Source organism: Gouania willdenowi, chromosome 9 (genome assembly GCF_900634775.1).
Source record: "Gouania willdenowi chromosome 9, fGouWil2.1, whole genome shotgun sequence".
NCBI lineage: Eukaryota > Metazoa > Chordata > Actinopteri > Blenniiformes > Gobiesocidae > Gouania > Gouania willdenowi.
In genome coordinates, this window is record NC_041052.1 from 10,435,117 (window position 1) to 10,459,156 (window position 24,040).

Here is a 24,040-nt window from a genome sequence, read left to right on the forward strand (position 1 = left end):
GATCAGTGATTTTGTATGTGTATAGTCTTAAATAAATACACTTCCAATCTTTACTATTTTTGTACACTACTTTTTTTGAAACCACGCCATTTTCACATGGTAAATTAATCATTATAAGGCAATAAATCAAGTTATTCTAATTTGCTGATTAAACCAATGTTTTTCAACCTTGAGGTCGCATACAAATAAACTGGGACACCCTGAAATATCTAGTAATAGGAATTTAATTACTATTCTTTTATACTTATATTTGTGGACTAATCCTGGCTACTCTGTATTTATAATTGTAACAGTATAAAAAAACATGCTCAAAAACTAATTTTAGAGAAAAATTGTCTCTGGGATGACCACAAATTTGTAAAATAAAAAATAGGGTCACGACAAAAACAGATTGGGAACCACTGAACGAAGTTGAAGGCTATTTTTTTTCCAAGTTTGCTATACATTTGATTTCAAAATAAATGTTTTTGTTTTTTTTTTTTTGCATCTGTGTGTTTCACTGAAGTTGAGCTTATTTCTTAACAAAATACAGCCACTATCAATTTTGAATCTGTTCATAAATTTTCAATGACCCATAATTTAAATTTTTGAAATTGGAATACAAACCAGACGAGTCCTCCTAATTTGGATGTTATATTTACACAATTTGAAGGTGATGTGAAGTGTTACTCAGAAGAAGTCAAATAACTGTGCAGCTGACTGATGTCGAATGTAAGATCAATAATTATTAATCGTTTTGTAATCGAATGGTGACTTCAATCATTTGAATGGAATCGGGAAATTGGGCGTATTTGCCACCCTTAATGCAAACTCTTTATAGAAAGGAGCTCAGCAAGGACGAGCCAAATGAAACTAAATAAAATAGTAAACATTACCGTTTCTTTATATACATTTTTTCAGTTGCAAAATGAAACATGTTTATTTGTCTCTACTTTCCGTAAACCTTTTAAGAAGTATCTTTAAAAACAGCTGTGAACAAATACAAAAAATGTGGCCATGTAAAAAAAAAAAAAAAAATTAATTTTTTTATTTAATAGAAAATAAGCGACAGAAAGTTTGAAATATAAACAAGAGAAAAAGGGTTTTCTTTTTTTCAAACAATGCTTGAAGGCACCAGAATCCTATTAGTGGTGTTGCTTGGTTCAGTCCATAAAACAGATTCAACTTTTATAACTTCAGTGTATTAAGACCTTCACACGTAACGAGGAGAGAAAGTTAGTAACACTCAAGAACTCTGATCGTCAGTAAACAAGATGCAACTAAATAGAAGACAAAGGTGTTAAAAAAATAGTTTGAAAGATTATTTTACAACAAAAACAAACAAAGGTTAACACTAACTCAACTTTAAAACCTGTGGGAAATTGTATAAAAATGTACAAAAACGTGAGCGTCTGCGTTAAAGAGGGGACGCACACGTGGGCACTTCAACATGAAGCTACATTCCGTGTCGCAGTATGTGACGCTTCAGATCAGCGCTGCTCTCCAGGTTTCTGCCACAGAAGTCACAGGTGTACGAATCCTCGTCTGACGGGGAAGACGTGACGGCTGCAGAAACGGAACGAGAACTTGGTCAATGCAGCCATTAAAGAGCATCCCTCAGCTTTCATATCATACAGTGGTTGAAATTGAAAAAAATTCAGTGGAAAAAATAAAGTCTTAGTAAACGCCTTTAACGTTTCATTCGTTTGACTACATTAAGAATAGTCACTGGTGCTTTGGTCCCTAAAATAATAGTAAATATATATATATATATATATATGATTGTCTGATCTGAGGGCCACATTATCAACATTCATACGAGTATTAAGAATGACGACAAATCTGAGTACAAGAAAGAACAGAGTTTGTGTGCTTTTTTGTGTTTTTTTCATCATTCTGTGTATTTGTTTGTTTTCTGTATTTTTTTCCCTCTCATTTGTTGTCGTTTTGTGTTTTTGGAGTAATGTTTGGCATATTATTCTGCCACTCTGTGTACATTTGTTATTGCTTTGTGCATTTTCTTTGTCATTTTGTATCTTTTTTGTGATTTTGTAGATTTTTGTTGTTGCTTTGTGCAAATTGGTTGTCATTTTCCTTGTTGTTTTATATGTTTTTAGGAGTCATTTTGTGTATCTTTATTGTTCTTCTGATTATTCTATTGTGATTTTGTGGGTTATTGTTGTTGTTTTGTAGATTTGTGTGTTTTTCATGTCCTTTAATGTATTTTGCTGTCATTTCTGTAGGTTTTTTGGATTTCTTTTGTGTATTTTTGAAGTTTGTGCATTTACTTTCGGGGCCACTAGTTGCCCATGTCTGCCCTAGGCTGGGTGCTGCAGGCATCTTGTTTTACCAACAATACCAGGAATTTAATATTATTCACTGCTCAACCCAGTATTTGTAAAGGCAGTTTTAGTTTGCGTTTCACTGAATATAGTTGTAAACAAGTCCTGTTCTATTGTTGGCCGTATATTTATTTATTTACAAGTACTATCACCCAAAAACAGCTAAACTGCTCCACCATTAGACTGACCGAGTCTATGACAGGCCAGAAAATGGCAGCACTCAGCAGTGTCTGCTTGGATTCCATGTTCTTACCTCCGAACACACCCACTCTCCCCATCCCGTCGCTCTCTTTGATCTCTGACGCCTCTTTTTGTTTCCTCTGCTCCACATGATAATCCTCCTCCTCCTTACATTGCAGGAGGAGCACATTCTCTTTGAGGTATTCATTTTCCAGGACGGGCATCTCTCGGAACGGCTCCGTTTCCTCGTCCTCCTCCGTTTGTTCACGTTTGATCTCAGAATAAGCGACGCCTAAATCCTCCTCGCTCATCAGCCTAGCGTATTCTGGTGGGAACAGCTGAGACTGCTTTTCAACAGCGATGCACTTCAAAGTGTGGCCATTTCTCACCTGTGTGTCAGATAAGGTTTCTGTGGGTGAATTTTCTTGCTCGTCAGTATCAGCTGTTAGAGTTTTGATGGTTTGCTCTGTTTTAGCCCTTTTGTTTCCGTCCTCGTCCAGCAGTATGATGCCCTCAATGGCCTCCTTGGTCAGAACTATGCACTTTAGATTGAAATGTTGTTCTTGTTCAGACATTTTGAAATCTGTCTCCTCCGAGTGATGATTGTTCTTTTGTTCATTAGTGTGTGTCTTTGGCACAGGGCTCCCTCCGTTTTCCTCTTCTTTTCTATCAGTCCCATTAATCTGAACCGTGACTCCATCATTAATTGGGTTTTTTTCAGGCCTCTGAGCTTGTGGACTTTCCTCACCATCTGTGAATAACTCAGGACATTGCCCATTTTCGGGATGATCAAAGTTCTCTTGCCCTTTAAACCAGTGTTCTTTATCCAGTTCTGACATCCTGTCGGCTCTTGCCTCCAGATGTTTGAGGTTCACCTGACCCACGAGCTCATGGTTCCTCAAAACCTGCAGGAATATTAACCAGTCAGATTGAATGTGCAGACAAGGTAAAAAAATAAAGCTAATCAAGATATTATGACATTGATGCATTTTTGAAAGTTGGTTTTTTTTGTCTTAAATGTTTTATTTTTATTTTTCTGCAAGAAAAAAATAAATAAATTCACAATTAATGCATCCTAATCACTTAAACTACTATAGTAGTATCTCTCTTCAGGTACTAATACATATTTTGCTGCTTAGCCTTTTATACCCAAACTCATCAAACCTTGATTGTGATTTTTTTATAGACTTAACTAAACTGTACAACTCACGCTACGTTCAAACATCAAGTTTTAATTTGGAAAAATCTGATTTTTTTTTTTCTGCTGTTAGTTCTCAAACTTTATGTTGTGCCCAAATTAAAAAAAATTAAAGTTCCACGCTCCTCCCATCACAACAAAATTTAAATAAAACAAACCTTTATGGAAAAGGTATTAATTGGTCAAAACTCATAAAAATAAGAAAATGTGCAATATCCGCCCCTTTGCCTTAGTTTAAAGAGGCACTAACAGTTTTCTGTGATGGGAAATTCTTTTTTTACAAAAAGCATTTAGAAAAGTGTCGTTTTCTTTTAGGAACGTCCATTAACAAAAAAATTGTCTTAATTTGCAGAGGAATTCCACTGTTGCATAAAGGGATGAGAGAGAACTCCTTACCTGATGCTTATCACCCAGGTGTGCCTCCAAGTGGCTCAGGCGAGCACAGTCAAAGAAGCACAGCCGGCACTTGTAGGGCCGCACGTCATCATGCTTGGACATGTGCGAACCCAAGGTTTCAGCGTCACCGCAAGAGAAAGTGCATTTGTGGCAGCGGAAGACGATGCCTTTGAGGTAGCGTGACAGTTTTGGACGATTGATCTCAATGGGAGCGACCCGTTCCTCTGAAAGAACAGAAACAAACGTATGAAATGAGGGTGACATGAAAAACATCAACCAATGAACTCTGAGTTTTCCCAGAGTTCCTGAACCTACCGCGGTGCAGGACTATGTGATCAATCATGTAGTTTTTGTTTCGTGTTTGGTAAAGGCAGAAAGGGCAGCGGAAGTCTTTTTGATGGGGGCGCTCTGAGTGGGGGGCGGAATGACCAGCTTTCAAATGAACTTCCAGGCTTTCTCTAAAAAACACAAACACACAATTTTAAATCAATAACATTAGTAGAAAGGCACCAAACTTTACCAAAATGTCTGGTTAATTAGGTTTCTACAGACACTAAGAAGCTCACTTACAGCAAATTTCAAAGCAAAGTAGGTTTGCAACTAAAATAAGCCATAAAACAAAAGATGTCCCTGTATGCTTTAGGGAAATTGACACTGTGGTAACATCTTACTTTGAAACAGAGAAAAAGCTGCAGTCCCTGCACCGGTAGATCTTCCTTCCATGGCGGTTAAGGTAATGCCGTCGAACACTGGACAAATGTTCGGTTGTGAAATTGCACAACTCGCAGTGAAAGAGAGTGCTCTCAGGTGACTCTTGAACATCTGACCGTGACTCAATGGCGCTCTGGGCCACCATGTTGTAGTGGCTCAGCTGACGTTGGACATCCTGTGGTTCCGTGTACAGGGAACCTGTCAAAGGAAACACATCCAAATTTGTTAGTTGCGGTGAAGGAAGAGGAACACATTTATGGAACGTTGAAGGGATGACTTGCATTCGGCAGGTTCAATTTCATCATCCAGCTCATCTTGACTGCTCAGTTTCTCCGGAGAGTCCTGCTCAGTCGTCTTAACGCCCTCGTGTGCATCGGCAGCCCCAACACGATCTGAAGCAGAACAAAAAAAGAGTTTTAAAAGCGGTGTTATTAGAAAGTTGCACTCCATCTACTGGTGTGGACATTGTTGTATTTAAACTATTTAACTCACTGAGGTTTAAGGCCAAAGTTAAACATAAGAGTTGGCTCTAAATTATCTGCAACTTTAAAACAAGTACGCCTGGGATGATAACAAATTTTGCTGGATGATATATAGTCCCACAAATTATTGCTGATAAACAATATTATTGTCAACATTTTTAGAAACTAAATTAACCTCTAAAATTATGGAAAAAAGTGTACTGGCAATATTTGTATATTATCATGACTATTTTTTACTATTGTAATTGGAATGTGAAGAACCGTCATGCAGCCTGTTAGGAGACGAGGAAAACTAACGCATAAGTTTTTGAGTTAATTTTCATCTAAGGTGCAATTCATTGATTTATTGATTATTGTCCCAGGCCTAAAAACAAGATCTAAAATGTTCGATAATTAGAAAACTTGGTTCCAGTCAATAGATCAAGGGCTAGGCTCGTATCAGCGGTTAGACCATTGTGACTTACAGCACACAGAATTGAACATTCAGAGATTGTGTCCTGTTAAAAAGCTAGAAAGCAAATAATAAAGTTGTTTACATGATCACCAAAAAAATTCAATGAAAAAGTAATGCATCAGGACTTCACTTTAGTGCCTCACCTGGATGTATCCGAGTAAAATGACGGCGCCAAAGGCCGAGGGTGGTGGTTCGATAGGAACAGATCTGACACGCGAAAGGCTTCCCAGATTCAGCTTTGTAGCAAAGATATTTTTCAACTCTGGCGAGAAAAAAAGAAAATAAATACAGACACAAATAAATGGATAATTAAGGGGGAAAACAAAGAAAGCACAATAATATCAGGAAGAGAGACCAAACAGAGCACCCAAGAACAATTATTTTGCCTCATTATAAATAACATTTTCAAAATCTAAATGCTCACTGACTGGTTTTTACTAAAATGTAAAGTGTTCTCCTTACCTGGGCTTCGTTCCTGACGACTCTAGTACATCATGTAAGTTCTTTAGGCCGGCCACAGCTGCGTGGCTGCGCTCATGTGAGAGCAATCCCTTCATTGACATGAACATTCGCCCACACAGCTCACACATATGCCCGACTATTTTTGGTTGATGCTGATCATCAGGTTCTGAAGGGAACTGCAGGGGACTAGTTGACGGATGATCAATCTCTGCAGCAATTAATTGGGAGAGGTTCTCACCGACTTCTAATGGAGGCTCTTCACCTGGCATGCAAAGCTGTAAAAACAAAACAGTGACAATGATCTAATGTGTCACAAGGTTATGATTCTCATCGTAGAGTTGTGGAGTCGTCTTACCTCGATTGGTTCAGGCTCTGGTTTTATGGTCCTGTGGATTGAGTCCTTTAGTTCTGCTCTGTGATTATTAATGTGGATGCAAAGCTTACGAATGCCATTCATCTGTTTGAAGCATTGGCAACATCTGTAAACTCCTGTGGTCTTTTTCTTATCTCCCGTTGAGATTATGATGAAATCTGATTTGCCTTTCAGGGAATGAACAGTACTATAGTGGTCAACAAGCATCTGAAATGAGTTGAACGTTAGGTGAGGACATAGTATACATTTGGCGCTCTCTTTTACTTCAGGTTCCGTCGAGTCAATAAAGCTTTGGACCTTCTTGGTTTTCACTTTGTTGTACTTGTTGAGTAACTTGAACGTGGTGAATGAATCCAGTTTGTGGGTTTTTCTGTAGTGGGCTTGAAGGTACCTGCGATAAAGTCCCTTGTAGCTACACATGTGACAGTTGTACATCTTTGATGTTGTTTGCAGTGGCACTGGCGGAATAGTTTTAGGAAAGTCTGTCTGCTGGTTTTGTCCTTCATCTGCTTCTGATGTTGGAAATTGGATAAGATTAGTTACAGCTTGGGATTCAGGTTCAGTCCAGGTCTCAGAGCCACTGCTTTTGCTATGATTCTCCATCAAGTGGATTTTCAGCTTTGGTGATGAAGGGTAAATCTTATGGCAATATTTACACAAGTACCCAGTTTGATTAGAGGCTTCTCCAAATGATGGTTTCACTATGTTGGAAAAAAAGATTTCCATCATTTTAAGGTTACGTGCTCTTGCTTGAACCTTTGGATGCCTCATATGGCAATGCCTGAGAATCCCGTGATGACTAGTGTTCACATATGAACACTTTGGACATCTGTACGCCAATAACTTTTCTCCTTCAAATGTTGGGCTTGACCCAGATGAATTAACCATTGTCTCATTGTGTGAGGCATTTCCTCTCCGAAAATGAGCAATCAAGTGTCTGTTTAGTATAAGTTGTGAGCAACACACAAAAGGACAGTGGGGACATTTTATCTTGGTGAATTTATACTTGTACACCAAAGAAGCTTTGGATTTATTCAGCTTTTGAGAACTGTGGACTTTGGAAAGTGTTGGATTACTTGTACTTGATGGTTTGCTTAGCCCTTTACTTGTCTTCGTCTCAACGTGTGCAATCTCACAGTGTTCTTTGAATCGGTCCAGCTTTTTAAAGACGACTGTGCATGTTTTACACATGTAGCCACTTATTACTAAATGACCACCATTTTCACCTTCTTTGTCGGTGGAGCTTTGACGGTTCATCGTGTCCACATGAAGGCTATCCGCCCTGGGTTTAAGGTGGGGGTGCCTTTTTTGGCTGTGCGAAAGGACTCCCTGGTACTTGGTGTGGACGTACGCACAATCAAGACACTTAAAGATGTGTATGCGCTTTTTGACTGGCACTTGTTTTTGCTGTTCAGCTGCATAGTGTTTCATTTTACAGTGAACAATGAGGTTGTGTTCACTTTTCAGCACCCTAGAGCAATGGGGGCACTTGAACAGTGTTGGAGGATCCGCTGCCTCATCAGACAAATTGTCAAAATCAAGAGGTTCCTGGTAAGGCTCGAATACTTGGGAGGCTTTTGTACTTCCCTTCTGGCCAAAGGTAGGACTCTTTGGACTTTTAGCAGTAGGCCTGAAGCCATCTTTAGAGGAGTTTTTGTTGTATAAATGTTTAACTGGCCGTGGTAGTGATCCGTTATTAGGGGCACCACAACCATCTTCCTGGTACTTAGGTTCTGATTTCATCTTCTGAAGGGATGCTGTGGTTCCAACATGTAAATGAGTACTCACATGCTTAAAGCTTCTGAAGTATTTAGGGTGTTCTTGCTCATAGTGCTGATGGAACAATACAGCATCGTGGTTGGTGAAAACGCAAAACTCACAGTGGTAGCCTGGCTGCAAAAGTCCTTTTTTAAAGGCTTCCTTCAAAATCTCTGATGCAGTGGTTCTGAAATTATGGACTTGACCCATATGCCTTCTCAAAAGATATGCATGATGTGCATTGTATGTACAGCCAGGACATCGGAATACCCTTTGTTTTTGCGAGGCTCCTGATATATTTGGTGCTGAAACTGTAAACGATTCAGCATTTTCCTCTTCCTGTATCGTTTTCATCACATTTGTCTGACTGAGGTCATCTTTTACTGTCCCTTTTACATGCGATTTCTGCTTGTTTTTGCGGACAAAAGCGGAGTACTTTTTAATCGTTTCATCTTGTATTTTAGCTCCATGCGATTTTTTGCAATGTTTTGAAACAGTGCTCATCTCCTCATGTCTATAGTTGCAAAAGTGGCAGAAAAACCTGCGTTCATCGCCTTCAAGCATCAAAGGAAGGGGAAGACCTGAATAAAAAGGAAGGTGTTTTTGCAGAAATTTTGACTTTTTTATTTTCTTAACAACCAAAGCAGAATACTTCAAAACATCTTGAGAACTAAAAAGAGATCCCTTGTGCATCATGGATTGATGGTGCAGTACTCCTTTTATAAAAGGGCTTGCAAAATGGCACTTAATGCAGTAAAATAATTTTCTTACATGTCTATAGAGATTTGGTTTTGCACACTGATTCTTGGTTTGACTGTCCAATTCACATTGTGTCTCCATTTCACTCGATGCCTCAACCGGTTCATTAATTTTGGAAGGAAAGGACCAAGTACTTTCATGTGCGTTCTCAGGTTTAGTTTCAGCTTTCCGCATTTTAGAACTGTACTTGACGATTTCTTCCATAGTTACAACTAAATTTTCAGAAGCATGTTTTCCATAATGATGAGCAAGTACACTTCTGGCTTTAGGGCTTGTATAGCTACAACACTGGCAGTAAAACAGATGTTGCAGTAAACTTGCAGACAAGTCATGGCTGAGTGACTGTTCTTCTTTAACACTTTGGATCCCATTGGTTACTTTTTCCTTCTTCACGGAAACCTTCTTGGTTTTTGTCCTTTGTAGATCAATACTTAGAGGTTCGAGTTCACACTTGGGAATCAATACTTTTATTTTCCTTTGGTTTGACACCTCAGTTTTGACTTTCGTTTTCTCTGAGGAATCCATATCATGCTTAGTTGTCACAGTTGCTGTCATTGAATTTGTTGAATTATTCAAACTTTTAGATGTTTCTTGTTGCCCAATGCGAGCTGAAAGTTTGATTTTATCTATCGATATTGCTTCCTCTGGATGGCTTTTTTGATAGTGAACGTGCATAACGATGACAGATTTGTGGATGAATGTGCAATTGGTGCATTTGTACAGGGTTGTGTCCCCCCCTTTCAAGGTTGGCTGTTGATGTAATGTTTTAACTTCTGCTGATGGTAAAGTGATACTTTCAGAAGGATTCTCTCCTGATTTTCTTTGATAAGAACGCGTGTCGTCCTGATTTAGCTGTGTGGACAATTTTTCTTTTCCAGTCACCAAATATCGGCAGTATGACAAAGAATCTCCCACAGCGAGCATTGGATGAGCATCTTTATAATGTTCTTTAAGAGCAATTATGGTGGGAGTGATATGCGAGCACAGAAAGCATTTGAAAGCCTTGTTGATCTTGCTTGATTTTACCATGAAAACATCTGGACCCTCTGGATGACGCTCCACATAATGCCTCTGAAGGCAGGCTGTGGTTGCGAACTCAAGTGGACACTGGAGGCAGCGAAAGGTGGCACTTTGATCTCCGGAATCCTGAATGTAGGCAGTATTGTGCCTGACATACGGATGGTCATCCTGATAATGCGCCACCATGAGACCGAGGTCAACATCACTATAGTCACAGTGCTTACAGAAATAAAGTGCTTTGTCATCCTCAACATTTTTCTCTTGCACCTCATCGTCACTGACTTCAAATGAAATGTTTGCACTGCTGGGTGAGTCTTCTGTTTCCTGACTTTCTACTTTTGAATGATCTGCAGCTTTCGTGTCTGATTTTGCTCTTTTATGAGGACTCCCATCAGCACTTTCACTTTGCATTCTCTTGGCAACCTTCTTAGCATCCTGTTTTTCACATTCTGTCTGTTCCATTGGCTTCCTTAGCTTTTCCATCATGAGGGGATCCCTATGCAAAAAATTCCAGGCAGAATATTTCAAAACATCAATCTGAGTATTTTTTGCAGTGACTTTAAACACCCCTCGACTATTTGGACTTGGAGATTGTGGAGAGTCTTTTAAAACAAGGGTTTCTTTTGCACAATCTTCATTATCAAGTGGGACTTTCACTTTGGCTCCAGGGGTCCCCATAAATGGCTCACCGACAGTTTGTGATGGTCTTCTGTATATCTTTAGATTTTTTGATGTAGATTCGGCTTCACAGACCTGATGTGCTTTTGGATCCTCATTCGGCTGACTAGTTACGCTAGCAGTATTTTGTGCACTTGGGCTTTCAGTAACATGCCGAGGACTTGATAGAGTGGCTTTGCCCACTTTATTAAATTCCCTCTGACAATACCTTTCATGTATTTTCAGGGTTTCTTGGTTACGAGAGATGAAATCACAGTGTTGGCACTTTTGGGAGCCAGCGTCAGCTGTGTGGTTAGTGTCATGCCGCTTTAATCCAGCATTCTTCAATGCCATATCAACATCATAGCCATGCACCTTGTTGAGGTGCTTAGACAGAAACAGCCCTGACCTGAAAATCAGCGAACAGTGGCTGCACTTGTAAGAACTGACTGGAGGTCCTTGACTCACATTTTTCTGGGTGACTTCACTATGGGAAGATGAGGATGGTTGTACTGAATCTGGGAAAAAAAGCGTAAAAAAATTAGGCTGCTTTTTTTTGGTTATGAACACTTTTTCAGAAACACATAAAAATTATTATATTGCAAACGAATAGTCAACATTATACAAACACACCTCGACAAAAATGTATGTTTTTCTGATGAGAAATGAAAAGCATGACGTCACACCGTAAACTGAAGTCTGATTAATGCATATAAATAAAGAGGATTGCAGTTAAAGTGAATTAGATTGCTATTTTGTCATCATCAAAAAAAATTTCACCTGGAGATCTCAGAAATTTGTTAGAATCAAACTTAGTGTATTTAGAGCTACACGTGTTTGATCCAGGTGTTTGAGTTGAGGAGAGCCATGAATGCATGCCTACCACAAATGGTAGGAATGCATTTCGACTTAAACACAATTAATGTGGTAAATGTTTCATTTTAAATGCCATCATTTAGCCTCAATGTAGATTTTTACACTTTAAATAATTTTTAAATGTTGTGTAAAAGTTAAAACTGACAAGGGCCAAACATCCAAGTTTGATCAGGTGTTTTTCTCCCAATTCATTTGATCAATTCCCATTTAACATACCATTTTGAATAGTAAATGTGACTGAATTTGATCAACTGAATAATAACTTGTAATTTTACTTTACAATACTATAAGTGATTTGTTTTCTGAGTAATCTACTTTTTTTTTTTTTTTTTTCATTTTAAAGGTTAGATTGCTCACCCTTTTTTTCTGTTTGTTTTCACCTGTGCCAGACAATGCAGACAGTAAGGAAATGTATCTGCTGTGATAACATTCCACACATAGTAGCAAAAACTATACAACTTACCACCCTGTTATTGAGCCAGTATTCCTGAATGTTTGGGGACTACAGACTGCCTGGTCCGCAGTATAAGCAGCAGAACAGAAGCGAGGCATTTGAGGGGCCAATTGATGCAAAATGTGTCATTTGAGCACAAATTCAATAGAGTTAATAGCTGACTGACACCGAAAATGGCGATCCACCATAGCAGTTACTATGACTCAATCTTTAACAATCGCAGACCAATGTGGAAAAAGTGTCTCATTATTTAGACATTAAAACCAACCATTTAAACAAATATCATGTACAATGACCTTTCTTTTAGAGTTGATACGTACCGTTTTGCATCTTGCATTGTGTTTTCCAAGACTTTGTCCCACAACAATAAAGCGCCTGCAGGATTGATGGTGAGGAGTTTAACTATTGTAGCACTAACTTAACCAATACTTCACGGGAACAAACTTTTCTGTTGCTACTGTTAACTAACACCACTGTGCTTGTCCCACGGGTTCGAAACAGAAGATGAACAGTTAAACAAACTACAGGGACTTTTCCATCGTGCAGCAGGAGGAAGCTTCCCCCAGTGCGCTCCAAAGTAACAGTCCTACTGTAAGAAGTGTCCAACGATGGATCCAAACGCTTTTTCCTTTTCTTTACTCACGGGTGAAGTCAACGCTGAAAGAAAACTCAGGGTTTCAACTCTAAATGGTGGTCGACGATCCTGAAAAGACCACATACATTTCTGCCATTTTTCCCGCTAGTGCGACCCTCTCCTCTTACTGCTTCCGGTCCATCTTCTTTTACTTCTTCTTCTGTAGTTTTTTTCGCTCTGCCGTGAACCACAGACAGTAAATGCGCAGACGCCGCATCGACTGCGGAGGGACGTACCTACAGCGCCGCCATCTTGGAACGGTGCTGGTGGAGGCAGCGGTGCATGGACATCTACGACGGAAAGAGGTACTGCTCAATCTCAACACAACGCAAAACTCACCACACTCAAATACTAGAGTGGCAGCACAAGGAAGAAACTGTGTAAAACAGTTTATTCCGCGGGTAGTTCAATGAAATGCTTGTAAATACTCTTGTAGATAGTTTTCTGTGATGATTGTTTATGTTCTGCATACCTGTTTGTTTTTTTAATTTATCATTAAGTGTTACATTTAAGATAAGACAATATGACCTTTATCTGTCCCACAAAGGGGACATTTGCAGTGTTCAGCAGCAGATAAATAAGCGGGCCTAAAAAAGGGAGATATATACACACGCATGGGCATGGTCCTGTACACGGTACAGTGAGAAAGAGGGAAGGCAATGGTGCAAGAAGAAACATTGCATAATAAAAACAATTTTTTTAAAAATTGTTGAATAGCGTTTTTCTAGTTTGTTTATCTGAAGTCTAAGTTCAGTTTTTTAATTCTTGTCTTTTAAGGTGTGTACAAGCATGACAACAGTATAATGTACATTATAGTAAATTATTTTCCATTTTAAAAAGCTGCATTTTTTACATTCTGATCAACATAATTCAGTACATATTACAGATTTTTTTTCTCCAAAGTGATTACTTAAGTATCTTATGTTATTGTGATATAATTTTGTTATTATTATTACTGTCTGCCCTTCTGAAAGGTCCAATTTGCAAACCAAAAGCAAATAAAGTAACTTAATGGTAGACTACATTGACTGCCATTTTTAATCTTAAAGTGCATATTAATAGAAGAGAGCATCCCAAACACATACATAAAAATATATATCATTTAGTTGATAATGGAAATAAAAAAACAATAAAGCGTTTTCCTGCTATCTGCCTTTTCCACCAAAGTACGCCACTAGCACTCTAACATGGACGACTTCGAAAAATAGCACAACGGGGGATTAGCTCAGATGGTAGAGCGCTCGCTTAGCATGCGAGAGGTAGCGGGATCGATGCCCGCATCCTCCAACTTACAGTTTTTCCCACTTTAACATAGCAGGAAAAATTTTTATTTTTATTTTATATTAACTAATTCATAATGTTTTTTTTTTCATTTCAAAAGGGCAGACAGTCAAAAATAATAACAAAAGATACTTGAGTAAACACTTTAAAAAAAACAAACCGTAATATTTATTGAATTATGTCGATCAAAGTGTAATAACTTGCAAACCAACAGCAAATAAAAAGAACTTTGAAGGGAGACTACGTTGACTGCCACTTTTAATCTTAAAGTGCATATTAAGACAAGAGTGCATCCAAAAAAACATAAATATAATTTAGTTGATAATAGCAAGTATCAAACACATTATCCTGATAGTACAGTGGGAAAAATAAAGTTGGAGGATGCAGGCATCGACCCCTCTACCCGCTTGCGTGTTCCTGCATCCTGCTTTTTTCCACCAAAGTAAGCCCACATCAGCCAATCACGTTCCTCCCTGTGGGCTTACCAATGTTGTGTGTGCGTGTGGTTTTTTTGTGCGCAAACGGTAGTTTTCTTTATAACATTGTGGTTGTAGATCATTAAGTGAAAGACACTGATAGATTGATCTGCATTAAAACATCTACTGACGTCTGTTGTAAAGTTCACTGTATACAAACCTGTGGGTAATGTAAAGGAAAAAAAATTCCTGATAAGTTATGGTGGGGAAAATGAAGTTGGAGGATGCGGGCATCGATCCACAACCGCTCGGTTGCGTGTTCCTGCACCCTGCCTTTTCCACCATAGTACGCCACTAGTTCTCTAAAATGGACGACTTCGGGGTCATCGCACATCGGGGGATTAGCTCAGATGGTAGAGCGCTCGCTTAGCATGCGAGAGGTAGCGGGATCGATGCCCGCATCCTCCAACCTCAATTTTCTTGACGTGCATATTAAGACAAGAGTGCATCCAAAAAAAAACATAAATATAATTTAGTGGACAAAATGGACATTTCATAAGGGCAGACAGTAAAATAAAAGCAGTTATTACACTTTGATCGACAATTCAATAAATATTACGGTTTGTTTTTTTAAAGTGTTTACTTAAGTATCTTCTGTTATTATTTTTGACTGTCTTCCCTTTAGAAATGAAAAAAAAAAAAACACTATGAATTGGTTAATAGAAAATAAAAACAATTTTTCCTGCTGTTAAAGTGGGAAATTTGATGTTGGAGGATGCGGGCATCGATCCCGCTACCTCTCGCATGCTAAGCGAGCGCTCTACCATCTGAGCTAATCCCCCGATGACGAGAGAGAGAGGACAATAGGCAATAGTGTGACCCAGCTGTACAAAAAGCTGCAGGAACAACATATGGAGGCATTGATGGAGCGTGCCCTGCAGTACCTAACAGCTTGCGAACCATTCACCAGGGCCACTGTCTAAAACAAAGCCGCATCAGAGAAACAGATTTAAATGTTGCACTTACATTTCTTAATAATGATCAGTTCAACTCATTTTTTTCTGAATAGGTCACAAAGAAACTTGCTGCTGCAGGAACAGCTGCCTGGTGTACCAATGTCGGAAATGAGTACGTCAAATCCTTGTCTCGGTTCTGACAGTTGGTGAGGGACAAGCACTTGACTCCATGGCAGCTGGCCTGGTGAAGTGGTACAGGGAGGCGCCACTTAAGGTGCTCTATGTGGACTAAGACTACTGCAGTCAGCATGGCCTTTGTCGGGTGAAGGCCATGTGTGCCGGGTGGGAAGCGCTTCATGTGCGCCTGGACATCTGGCATTTCATGCAGCGTTTTGCTGGAGGCGTCACCACTGAGGTTCACCCCCTGTATGGCATCTTCATGGCACACCTGTCATCATGCATTTTCAAGTGGGAGCCACAAGATGTTGCTGCTCTTCGTCGTGCCAAGAAGGTGAGCTGGCAGCAAGAAGTGTTGGCCACATCTTGGAGGAGGCGGTGACCACTCGCATCACCTGGAGGAGTTGGCGCTGCACTGTAGAAGGAGAACCATAGATATATCTTTGTTTTTCAAGTTATTTTATTTATTTTTTATTGAAAAGTTTTTTTTCTTTTTTCTTTTTTTTTTTTTTTTTAAATTGAATAATTAAGACACAAATCAACGTCCATAGGTTTTTAAAATGAGATGCTTCAATAATGAAACTTGTCACTAGAGGGCACCGTTGTAAATGACCACACTTACTTCGTTTCCTCCGGAATACTTTTACCGACGGACCAAAACATTGAAGCTGAGGTGACTGGCTTTGAGTGGATATTAAACCGTCTTCTTAATACATATTTCCTCTGTCAACACCATTAAGTATGTTTTTTTCTTCTTACACACACATTGTTTGTATAATATTAAAACAACTGTAGACTGTACATTTGAGCTAACAGGCTAATAGCTAGCACGGTTCGTTCAGTGTCTGTGTGGAAGCTTTTTATTGTTGCCATTGTGAGCAATGTGCTGACACTGTTAGAACAGCTGGATATCTGTTGTCTGTCACTGTTTTAGCACCTGAGAATCCGTCTTTGTGCTGTTTAACAAAAGGCTGTTGTTATCTCTGGTCTATGTGTGTTTTTTCAGTGTGTGGGGGATGCTGATCTGACCTCAGACAGTCACATCATGCTGCGGGTGAAGTTGGGGAACCTGTTCACCGTGTGTTCCCTGAGAACCAACCATGGTGCTGCTGCTTCCTGCATCTCCTCCTACCAGAGGGACAGGAGGAGGAGGATGGGACCAGGAGATGGTGTCCTCTCACCACCCAGACTGTTTACTACCCTGAGTGCCATCAGGCCATCATCAGCTGGTTGTCATTCTCTGTGTGGAGGGAATCGACCCTTCAGTTTTTCAGCTGCTTCTGTTGTGAAATCAGCTCCAGCACAACTTCAACCCTACCTGCTTCTGATGAGGCTGGACAAACCTATAGGTCTGTATATAACGGTATGTGCGTGCTTTTTTCTTTTTCTTTGTTTGTTTCAAGCAGTTTCCATACAAATTAAAAACACTTTGGCTTACGCCTCGGCAATATATCGAGTCAAGATATATCGAGATTTCGGTTTTGGCATTTTTGAAAATCACATTAATGCCTATATTGGTATATTTCTATTTCATAGCTTATTTTCTATTAAAAATAATTGTGTTAGGAGTTGCCGCTTTATCTACTTTTGAAAACAAAATGAAAAGCACAGTCAGTCTTATTTACTATTGTCTACAGCAGGGGTGTCAAACACAGACCAGTTAGTATTTTCAACTTTACTGTGCCTTAGTTTGCACTTCCAGGTATAAATGACATAAAGTATACGAGACCGACAAAATCTAAGAATTAAGTGATTTTAAACTTAAATTCACTTACATTTCCTTGATATTATAAACACTTGTTATTTATTTAGTGGAATAATTTGAGGAAAGTTTTTTTTAAATCAATTTGAGGTTAAAGAATGACTAAAATCATGTGATATACGCGTGGGAAGTATTTAAATGAGATATCTACAACTGAATTGTTTTGTAATTTACATAATGATGCTTGTTTTTTCTGTCATTTTTACTTTATTCTGTGGGCCGAATTAGATGCTCTAAAGGGTCGGATTAGGCCCCCAGGCTTTGAGTTTTACACACACACATACAGTATAATATATATATATATATATAGGGATCTAGAATTCACAGTACTTCTTTCCAGTAAATTGTTTAAAAGTGAACATTATTATTTTTTGTTTCCTAAGTGCATGTGAATGACAGCTTTTTATTACAATGGCACCAAAAACAATGAGGTTCTGCCCTCACCAACATGTCCCCACCTCTAATTTTGATCATATTGATAACATCAAATAGAAAAGATGCGAGTGTTAATTTATATTTAGACAGTTATTTTCTACTTTTTTGGATATCTCTTCTTTTGTTTCATAATTTCTAAATGTTTCACTTTTAGTCATGGAAAGCACTTTAAACTGCCTTGTTTATGAAATGCACTATATAAATAAATGTGCCTCTCCTCCTGTTCCAGGGACCTGGCTGCTGTACCTGCCATGCACATGGAGCATTGCCCTGGCAGCTGATCCAGGCTGTCTGCCACATTTAGGGATGCTGACTCTGTTTGGTGCTGGTGCGTTGCTGATGAGAGGAGCTGGTTGCACCATTAACGACATGTGGGATAAGGACTTTGATAAAAAGGTAATAATCAGTGTTAGGGCTGGGCGATATGGCCTTTTATGAATACCGCGATATTTTTAGGCCATGTCACGATACACGATATATATCTCGATATTTTGCATTACCCTTGAATTAGCACAAAATCACACCAGTATGATGATTCTATATGTCTACATTAAAACATTCTTGATCATACTGCATTAATATATGCCAATTTTAAACTTTCATGCAAAAAAGGGGATATCACAACTAAGTCAAAGTTGACATAACTGTATTTATTAAACAGTGAGTGGCTCAAACATAAAATTGTCAACAGAAAGTGCACGTTCTGTGCAAAATTGTCACAGAGACATTTCAAAACAAGACATTAGTGCAGGATGCAACTCACATGGCATTTCAAAACACAAAATTAAAGTGCACTTTTTGTACATAATGCCACTACAATATTTTAAAACAAATAGTGCCCTTTTGTGCATGTTGTCATTAAGATGACATTTCAAAACAACACTAAATTTAAGTGCACCTTTTGTGCATAATGCCACTAAGATATTTAAAAAAAAAAAAAAAAAAAAAGTCAGCGAGTTTAACGGTATGGTCATTTTCAACACCGCACAGACTACAAGCTGCGATATATCGAGTATATTCGATATATCGCCCAGCCCTAATCAGTGTGCATCTCTGCTAACTAATGATGGGAATTGATAAGAATTTAGCGATTCCGATTCCATTATTGATACTGCTTATCGATTCGATTCCTTGCCGATTCTCTTATCAATTCTCATTGGTTGAGGGAATTAAATAATACAAGTTGATTTGTTTGCTTTAACTCTTTATTATATTATCTTTGTCTCATTAATTTCCTGCAGGGATACCAGCTCTCTTTTAATCCACCAGGTATAGATTGTTTTCACTGGATAATAATATATACAAAAGTGCTATATAAAATTGATGAATTTTTATTAATATTATTATTACAACATATGACACATTTTGGCTACAAACATTTGAACTTGAACAACTTGATCCAAAACTAATTCAGACATAAAACAAATAATTCTGCAAAAAATAACATATTTTCCAAAAGTAGAGCTGCACTTATTGCTATGTATTTAAGCAGTAAAGCTTTAGTTTAGCCTTTGTTTACGTTTCTATAAATGGACCTTCGGAGACGCCGTCCCTGTTGTTACATGTGACGTCATCAGCCGTGTGCGTGTGCGTGTGCGTGTGCGTGTGCGTGTGCGTGTGTGTGTGTGTGTGTGTGTGTGTGTGTGTGTGTGTGTGTGTGTGTGTGTGTGTGAGCAAACTAAAGACAACGATCAGTACCAGTCCATCTCCCGTGTTTTATTACTTGTTATGAGCATAAACTGGTGATGAGGTGTGTGTTCTTGCTGAAGTTTGATGTTTTTGGAAGAAAAGTCCGTGCAAGAAGCAACTCTAGCGCGAGTGTACAGAACCCGGAAGTGAGTAGTGTAGTAACAGAGACGCTACAAACAGAGCACGGAGGACAGCACAGCTGCAGGTGGAGGAGGCGGATTCTCCACGGTGGACAGCAAACAACTATAAGCATAAACACACAATGTACAAGACCTGGAGGAGTTTATCGTTACGTATTTGCGATGTAAGAGGAACCGATAAGCGGAATTGAAATACAAGCAAACAAACGATTCCTAGGAATCGGATTACTGGGAAACGGTTCTCAGAAAGAACCGATTTTCGATTCCCATCCCTACTACTTACTAACTAGATTTATTGAGTACTCACAGTACACCCCTGATTTGATGTTAGTCCTGTTACATTCATTCATTGTGTGATGTGTGCAGGTGTCCAGGACGGCCTCTAGACCCATTGCATCAGGAGAGATCACCAGGATGCAGGCGCTCGTATTTCTGGGAGGGCAGCTCTCTCTCGCCCTTGGTGTTTTGTTATGTCTCAATTATTACAGGTAAAAACAGTTGGCCTGTTTAAGATATTTGTGCTTGAATTACTATAGACCTTTATTATTATGTTTATATGTAAAAGGTCAGAAACATTTGGTTTTTCTTTGACATTTCAGAATTTACATTTTGTTCAACCAACCTATAAACCCAGGTTCTTAATCCCTCAAATAAAACTTTAAACCTTCTTAAATGCAAGCTGTGACTCAAACTTTGTAATTGATGAAATTCTTTGAATATTTTTCAATGAACAGATGATGCATTTATGTTTAAATTTCAATGAGCTCCTTTTCATTTAAAGCCCAACGGAGGTTTCCTCCCATTGTTTCCCTAAGGAAATAATTTAAACTATTGTGAAATTTGAAAAAAAATTACATACTACCTTAGGCACAGTATAATACATACAACGTTTGTGATCTTTCAGATATTACAATATACGATATTACACTGAAACACACAACTACCATCTTTTAAGGTGTTCAGATTTTGTTAAACTGTAGTTATATTCAGTTTTGTTTTGTTTTTCTAAAAAATATAAGCCGCTGTGTTTTTTAAAAAAAAAATGTAACATAAACATTTTTGGAAATCTCAGAGTTAATATTAGTGTGTCAGTACCTGACAGGGTCATCACAATTGTTATTATTATAATTATTGAATTTACAGAACTAGTTTTTTGATTTGTCTGGAATGAAATAAAATAGATACTGTACATGTACATGTATTTATTGTCCTGTCCAAGCTCATAGTGACAAACAAAAGTGCCACAAACATCAGAAATGTGTTCACATCTGTGGACCACATTTAACCCTCGGTCTAATACACAAAATCCCTATAAAATGCATAAAATAACTCCAAGAACACACAAAAAGAAAAGAAAATTACACAAAATGACAAAAAAAAGCTATATTATTGTTCAGATATTTTATAAATGCTGATTAGAATTTTGACTGTGAGAAAAGTTTCCCGACTCTTCTGTAAAATGTGTCTAAATTCATTCAAGTCTACCTATATATCATATTTAGTTTTGTCTTAGAGCCCCTGTTCTCCATTGTGACTTTGCGATGTTTTGTCTGATTAACGATCTCCATTTTACCAAAACTGACATCCTCTTTTTTTTATCTCCACAGCATTGCTCTGGGTGCTGCATCGTTATCCCTAGTCATCACCTACCCACTGATGAAGAGGATCACTTACTGGCCACAGTTTGTGCTCGGTATGTACAGTTCCTCTTCCTGTCCCAAATCATGTAACGTTTTAACATTCTCACCCGGACCATTATGAGGTGTAAAAACTGACCATTACAATAGGGAATAAATAGGATTCTATCAAATATGGCTTTGTTAGCTATTTTTCTTCTGCAGCTTTTTTCAAGACATGGCAAATTTATTTGTACAGCGCATTTTACGCACAAGACAATTACATTTATCAGAGTTTTACATTTTTGAGAAGCGGATGTAATAGAATTTATTTATGTATTTATTTATTTAAAGGCATGAATCCTCATGAATTACAGTACCTAAGCTATTAACTGTTCTTCAGGGCTCACTTTCAACTGGGGCGCTCTGCTCGGCTGGTCCGCCATCAAAGGCTCCTGTGATTGGTCCGTGTGCCTCCCTTTGTATTTCTCAGGAGTGATGTGGACGTTGATATATGACACCATATATGCACATCAGGTAAAGTAGGAAGATTATGTTTATGCCTCAAATGTAGATTCATACGCAAGTAGAGAATTTATCATCACTTTTTATGCGGTCATCACAGTCCTAAATTAAATTTGTTTATGTCTCTGATCCTTTCAATAAATTATATATGTCAAGATTAAAGACAAGCAACACATAATAATTGGATTATCATTCTAAATGTGTAGGAAAGGATAGGAGACGTTGTAGATTCACTGCTTGCCTAGAAATAACAATATCTCTACTGTATGACTGTATGACAATCTAGCATTTAACAGAGTTGAAACATCACCTCCGTCCTGTTCTCCTGCTTGTTCTTCAGGATAAGGAGGATGACGTGAAGGTTGGAGTCAAATCTACAGCCCTGATGTTCCAGGAGCAGACCAAACCTTGGCTGAGTGGATTCACACTGGCCATGATGTCAGGCCTGGTCCTCGCTGGAGTCAATTCAGAGCAGACGCTCCCTTACTACGCAGCTCTGACCACCGTCGGCCTCCATCTGTCACGACAGGTTAGGATGACACGCAGCCTGATGCTGGCTGGCTTTCAGCCAAAACAAAGAAAGGGCCAGAGAGCACATTGGTCTTTTTTTTTTTAATCCAATGCTAACACTTACACTTTCCTCTCTCGCAGATTTACTCATTAGACATCAATAAACCAGAGGATTGCTGGAAGAAGTTTGCCTCCAATAGAAATCTGGGACTCTTATTGTTTTTAGGCATTGTCGTCAGCACTTTGTGGAAAGAACGAAGAGAGACTCTGCTTCAAAATGAGGAAATGTGATAAATGAGACGGTGTGATTTAGAATAGTCATGATTAATTACCTTTATAGTCAATAATTGGGAAAATATGCCTTTGATTTCGCAAAGTGGTAGAAAAAAAAAACCCAAAATATTACACAGACAATGTTGTCATATCGCAAGCACACTCCATTTTGTATTACATTCAATAAGTCAGCAATGTTATTGCATTTTAAATAAAAGATATTTTAAAGAATATTAAGTGTTGGTCTTCTGTATCGTCTTCCAGATGCCTTTTCTTTACTTGTGTTTAATATACAGTAAATCTGAGCTTTTTTGATCATTTAATTATTTTTGACCTTCCTTCTCATGTTTCTGAACAGTGCACATGTATTAAAAGTTTGAATGCTTTTGACAAGGTTTCAGTAAACAGTCATGCTTACGTTGAACGCTGGAAATCTTTTTATCTAAATATTGAATCAATCAACCTTTGAACTCTAACAAATTGCTGTTTGTTTTTTCATCTGAAACATTTATTAAAGGAATCACGTTATTGTAAATGACATTGATTTAAATGTCTGAATGCCACTAAATGACATCAAGATCCACCAGATCTCCAGCAGCAGACCACACAGAGTTTGATAGATTATTCTGTTATATGTCCAACATGCCAATGTCCACATGCTTTATGGCCATCTTCTGATGGTTTTACTTCCAGCATGGTAATACTCCAATTAAAAAAAACAAAAACTTAAATATCACAGATCACAGAAATACTCCTGATGCTAAACTAATGAATTCAACTTGGATTGTTTTAAACAGAATATTGGAACATTATTGTACATGACTTCCAGCACCTTGTTAAATGTTTCCCAATGCCTGCAGTGAGTTCTTATATTCACCAGGGGCAGTGTATCTGTTTCTATATCTAAACCAGGAGGACAGTCAAACTTATTTTAGTTCAGAGGCAAAATGCAGAGTGTTTTGATCTAAAGTGGTCTGCAAATTTTAGGTGGAAAAACAAACAATTTCAACAATAATGTGCTCCAGTTTGCACTTCCAAGTATGAATGAAATACATAAAATATATAAGGCACAGACTATATCCAAGCAATAAGTGGGGGATTTCAGTCCCTGCAGGACTTTTTTATTTTGTGACCAATTTTAATTTAATTTGGGGAACTTTTGTAGAATACTTAAAGAAGAATTGCAGGATTTTGGAAAAAAAATTGAGAGTTCTTTCAACAGTTTTAGGATTAAAATAACCCTGCAAAACTGAACCCTGCAAACATTGTGGAGTTTCATTGCATTTGTGTATTTCAAAGGGCTGAGATACCTACAACTGAATTAGTTGATAATTTACACAATGATTCATGGTTTTTCTTTCATTTTTACTCTCTCCAGTGGGCCACGTTGGACGCTCTAAATCAGTGGTTCCCAAACAGGGGTACATGAACACATTGCATGGGGTACTCAGAAAGCTTTCATTAATTTAAAAATAATTTGGAATTGTTCCTAGTTCCTTTTTAGGCTATTTTTGGACAAATTCAC

General features: G+C 38.2%; 2 protein-coding genes and 3 non-coding genes across 8 annotated transcripts; 3 read left to right on the forward strand and 2 right to left on the reverse strand.

Moving 5' to 3' along the window:
• Positions 1 to 1,012: 1,012 nt before the first annotated feature.
• Positions 1,013 to 12,936, reverse strand: LOC114470198 (zinc finger protein 462-like). Of its 4 annotated transcripts, XM_028458213.1 has the most exons (10): positions 12,422 to 12,920; positions 6,560 to 11,289; positions 6,205 to 6,479; positions 5,886 to 6,004; positions 5,088 to 5,198; positions 4,767 to 5,004; positions 4,411 to 4,553; positions 4,096 to 4,319; positions 2,575 to 3,406; positions 1,013 to 1,545 (listed from the first exon to the last, which is right to left on the reverse strand). In XM_028458213.1, exons 1-10 carry the CDS (start codon positions 12,429 to 12,431, stop codon positions 1,436 to 1,438), a joined length of 6,792 nt encoding a protein of 2,263 aa, XP_028314014.1. In that variant the 5' UTR covers positions 12,432 to 12,920; the 3' UTR covers positions 1,013 to 1,435. The 4 variants fall into 4 exon arrangements, with proteins under 4 accessions (XP_028314014.1, XP_028314018.1, XP_028314016.1 ...); XM_028458217.1 differs by lacking the exons at positions 6,205 to 6,479; positions 6,560 to 11,289; positions 12,422 to 12,920 and having other exon boundaries at positions 5,084 to 5,198; XM_028458214.1 differs by lacking the exons at positions 1,013 to 1,545; positions 2,575 to 3,406; positions 4,096 to 4,319; positions 4,411 to 4,553 and having other exon boundaries at positions 4,779 to 5,004; positions 5,084 to 5,198; positions 12,422 to 12,936.
• Positions 12,937 to 13,949: 1,013 nt separating this feature from the next.
• On the forward strand, positions 13,950 to 14,022 carry trnaa-agc (transfer RNA alanine (anticodon AGC)). The gene has a single exon. It is a non-coding gene; the product is annotated as a tRNA-Ala (tRNA).
• An 805-nt stretch (positions 14,023 to 14,827) lies between these two features.
• Positions 14,828 to 14,900, forward strand: trnaa-agc (transfer RNA alanine (anticodon AGC)). Its single transcript has one exon. It is a non-coding gene; the product is annotated as a tRNA-Ala (tRNA).
• Positions 14,901 to 15,201: 301 nt separating this feature from the next.
• On the reverse strand, positions 15,202 to 15,274 carry trnaa-agc (transfer RNA alanine (anticodon AGC)). Its single transcript has one exon. It is a non-coding gene; the product is annotated as a tRNA-Ala (tRNA).
• An 861-nt stretch (positions 15,275 to 16,135) lies between these two features.
• coq2 (coenzyme Q2 4-hydroxybenzoate polyprenyltransferase) lies at positions 16,136 to 22,673 on the forward strand. The gene is made up of 8 exons (XM_028457854.1): positions 16,136 to 16,304; positions 16,572 to 16,914; positions 17,992 to 18,158; positions 19,958 to 20,079; positions 21,199 to 21,284; positions 21,611 to 21,744; positions 22,073 to 22,261; positions 22,384 to 22,673. The coding sequence occupies exons 2-8, from the start codon at positions 16,611 to 16,613 to the stop codon at positions 22,531 to 22,533; spliced, it is 1,152 nt and encodes a 383-aa protein (XP_028313655.1). The 5' UTR covers positions 16,136 to 16,304; positions 16,572 to 16,610; the 3' UTR covers positions 22,534 to 22,673.
• Positions 22,674 to 24,040: the final 1,367 nt, after the last annotated feature.

Excerpts from the sequence above, each read along its gene's own strand:
- coq2 (XM_028457854.1), top strand. The coding sequence starts at position 16,611 with ATGCTGCGGGTGAAGTTGGGGAACCTGTTCACCGTGTGTTCCCTGAGA. Across the intron at positions 21,285-21,610 it reads CTGGCCACAGTTTGTGCTCG|GGCTCACTTTCAACTGGGGC; the intron begins GTATGTACAGTT and ends ACTGTTCTTCAG. Across the intron at positions 22,262-22,383 it reads GCCTCCATCTGTCACGACAG|ATTTACTCATTAGACATCAA; the intron begins GTTAGGATGACA and ends CCTCTCTCGCAG.
- LOC114470198 (XM_028458213.1), bottom strand. Across the intron at positions 6,005-6,204 it reads TCGTCAGGAACGAAGCCCAG|AGTTGAAAAATATCTTTGCT; the intron begins GTAAGGAGAACA and ends TTTTCTCGCCAG. Across the intron at positions 3,407-4,095 it reads ACCTGGGTGATAAGCATCAG|GTTTTGAGGAACCATGAGCT; the intron begins GTAAGGAGTTCT and ends ATATTCCTGCAG.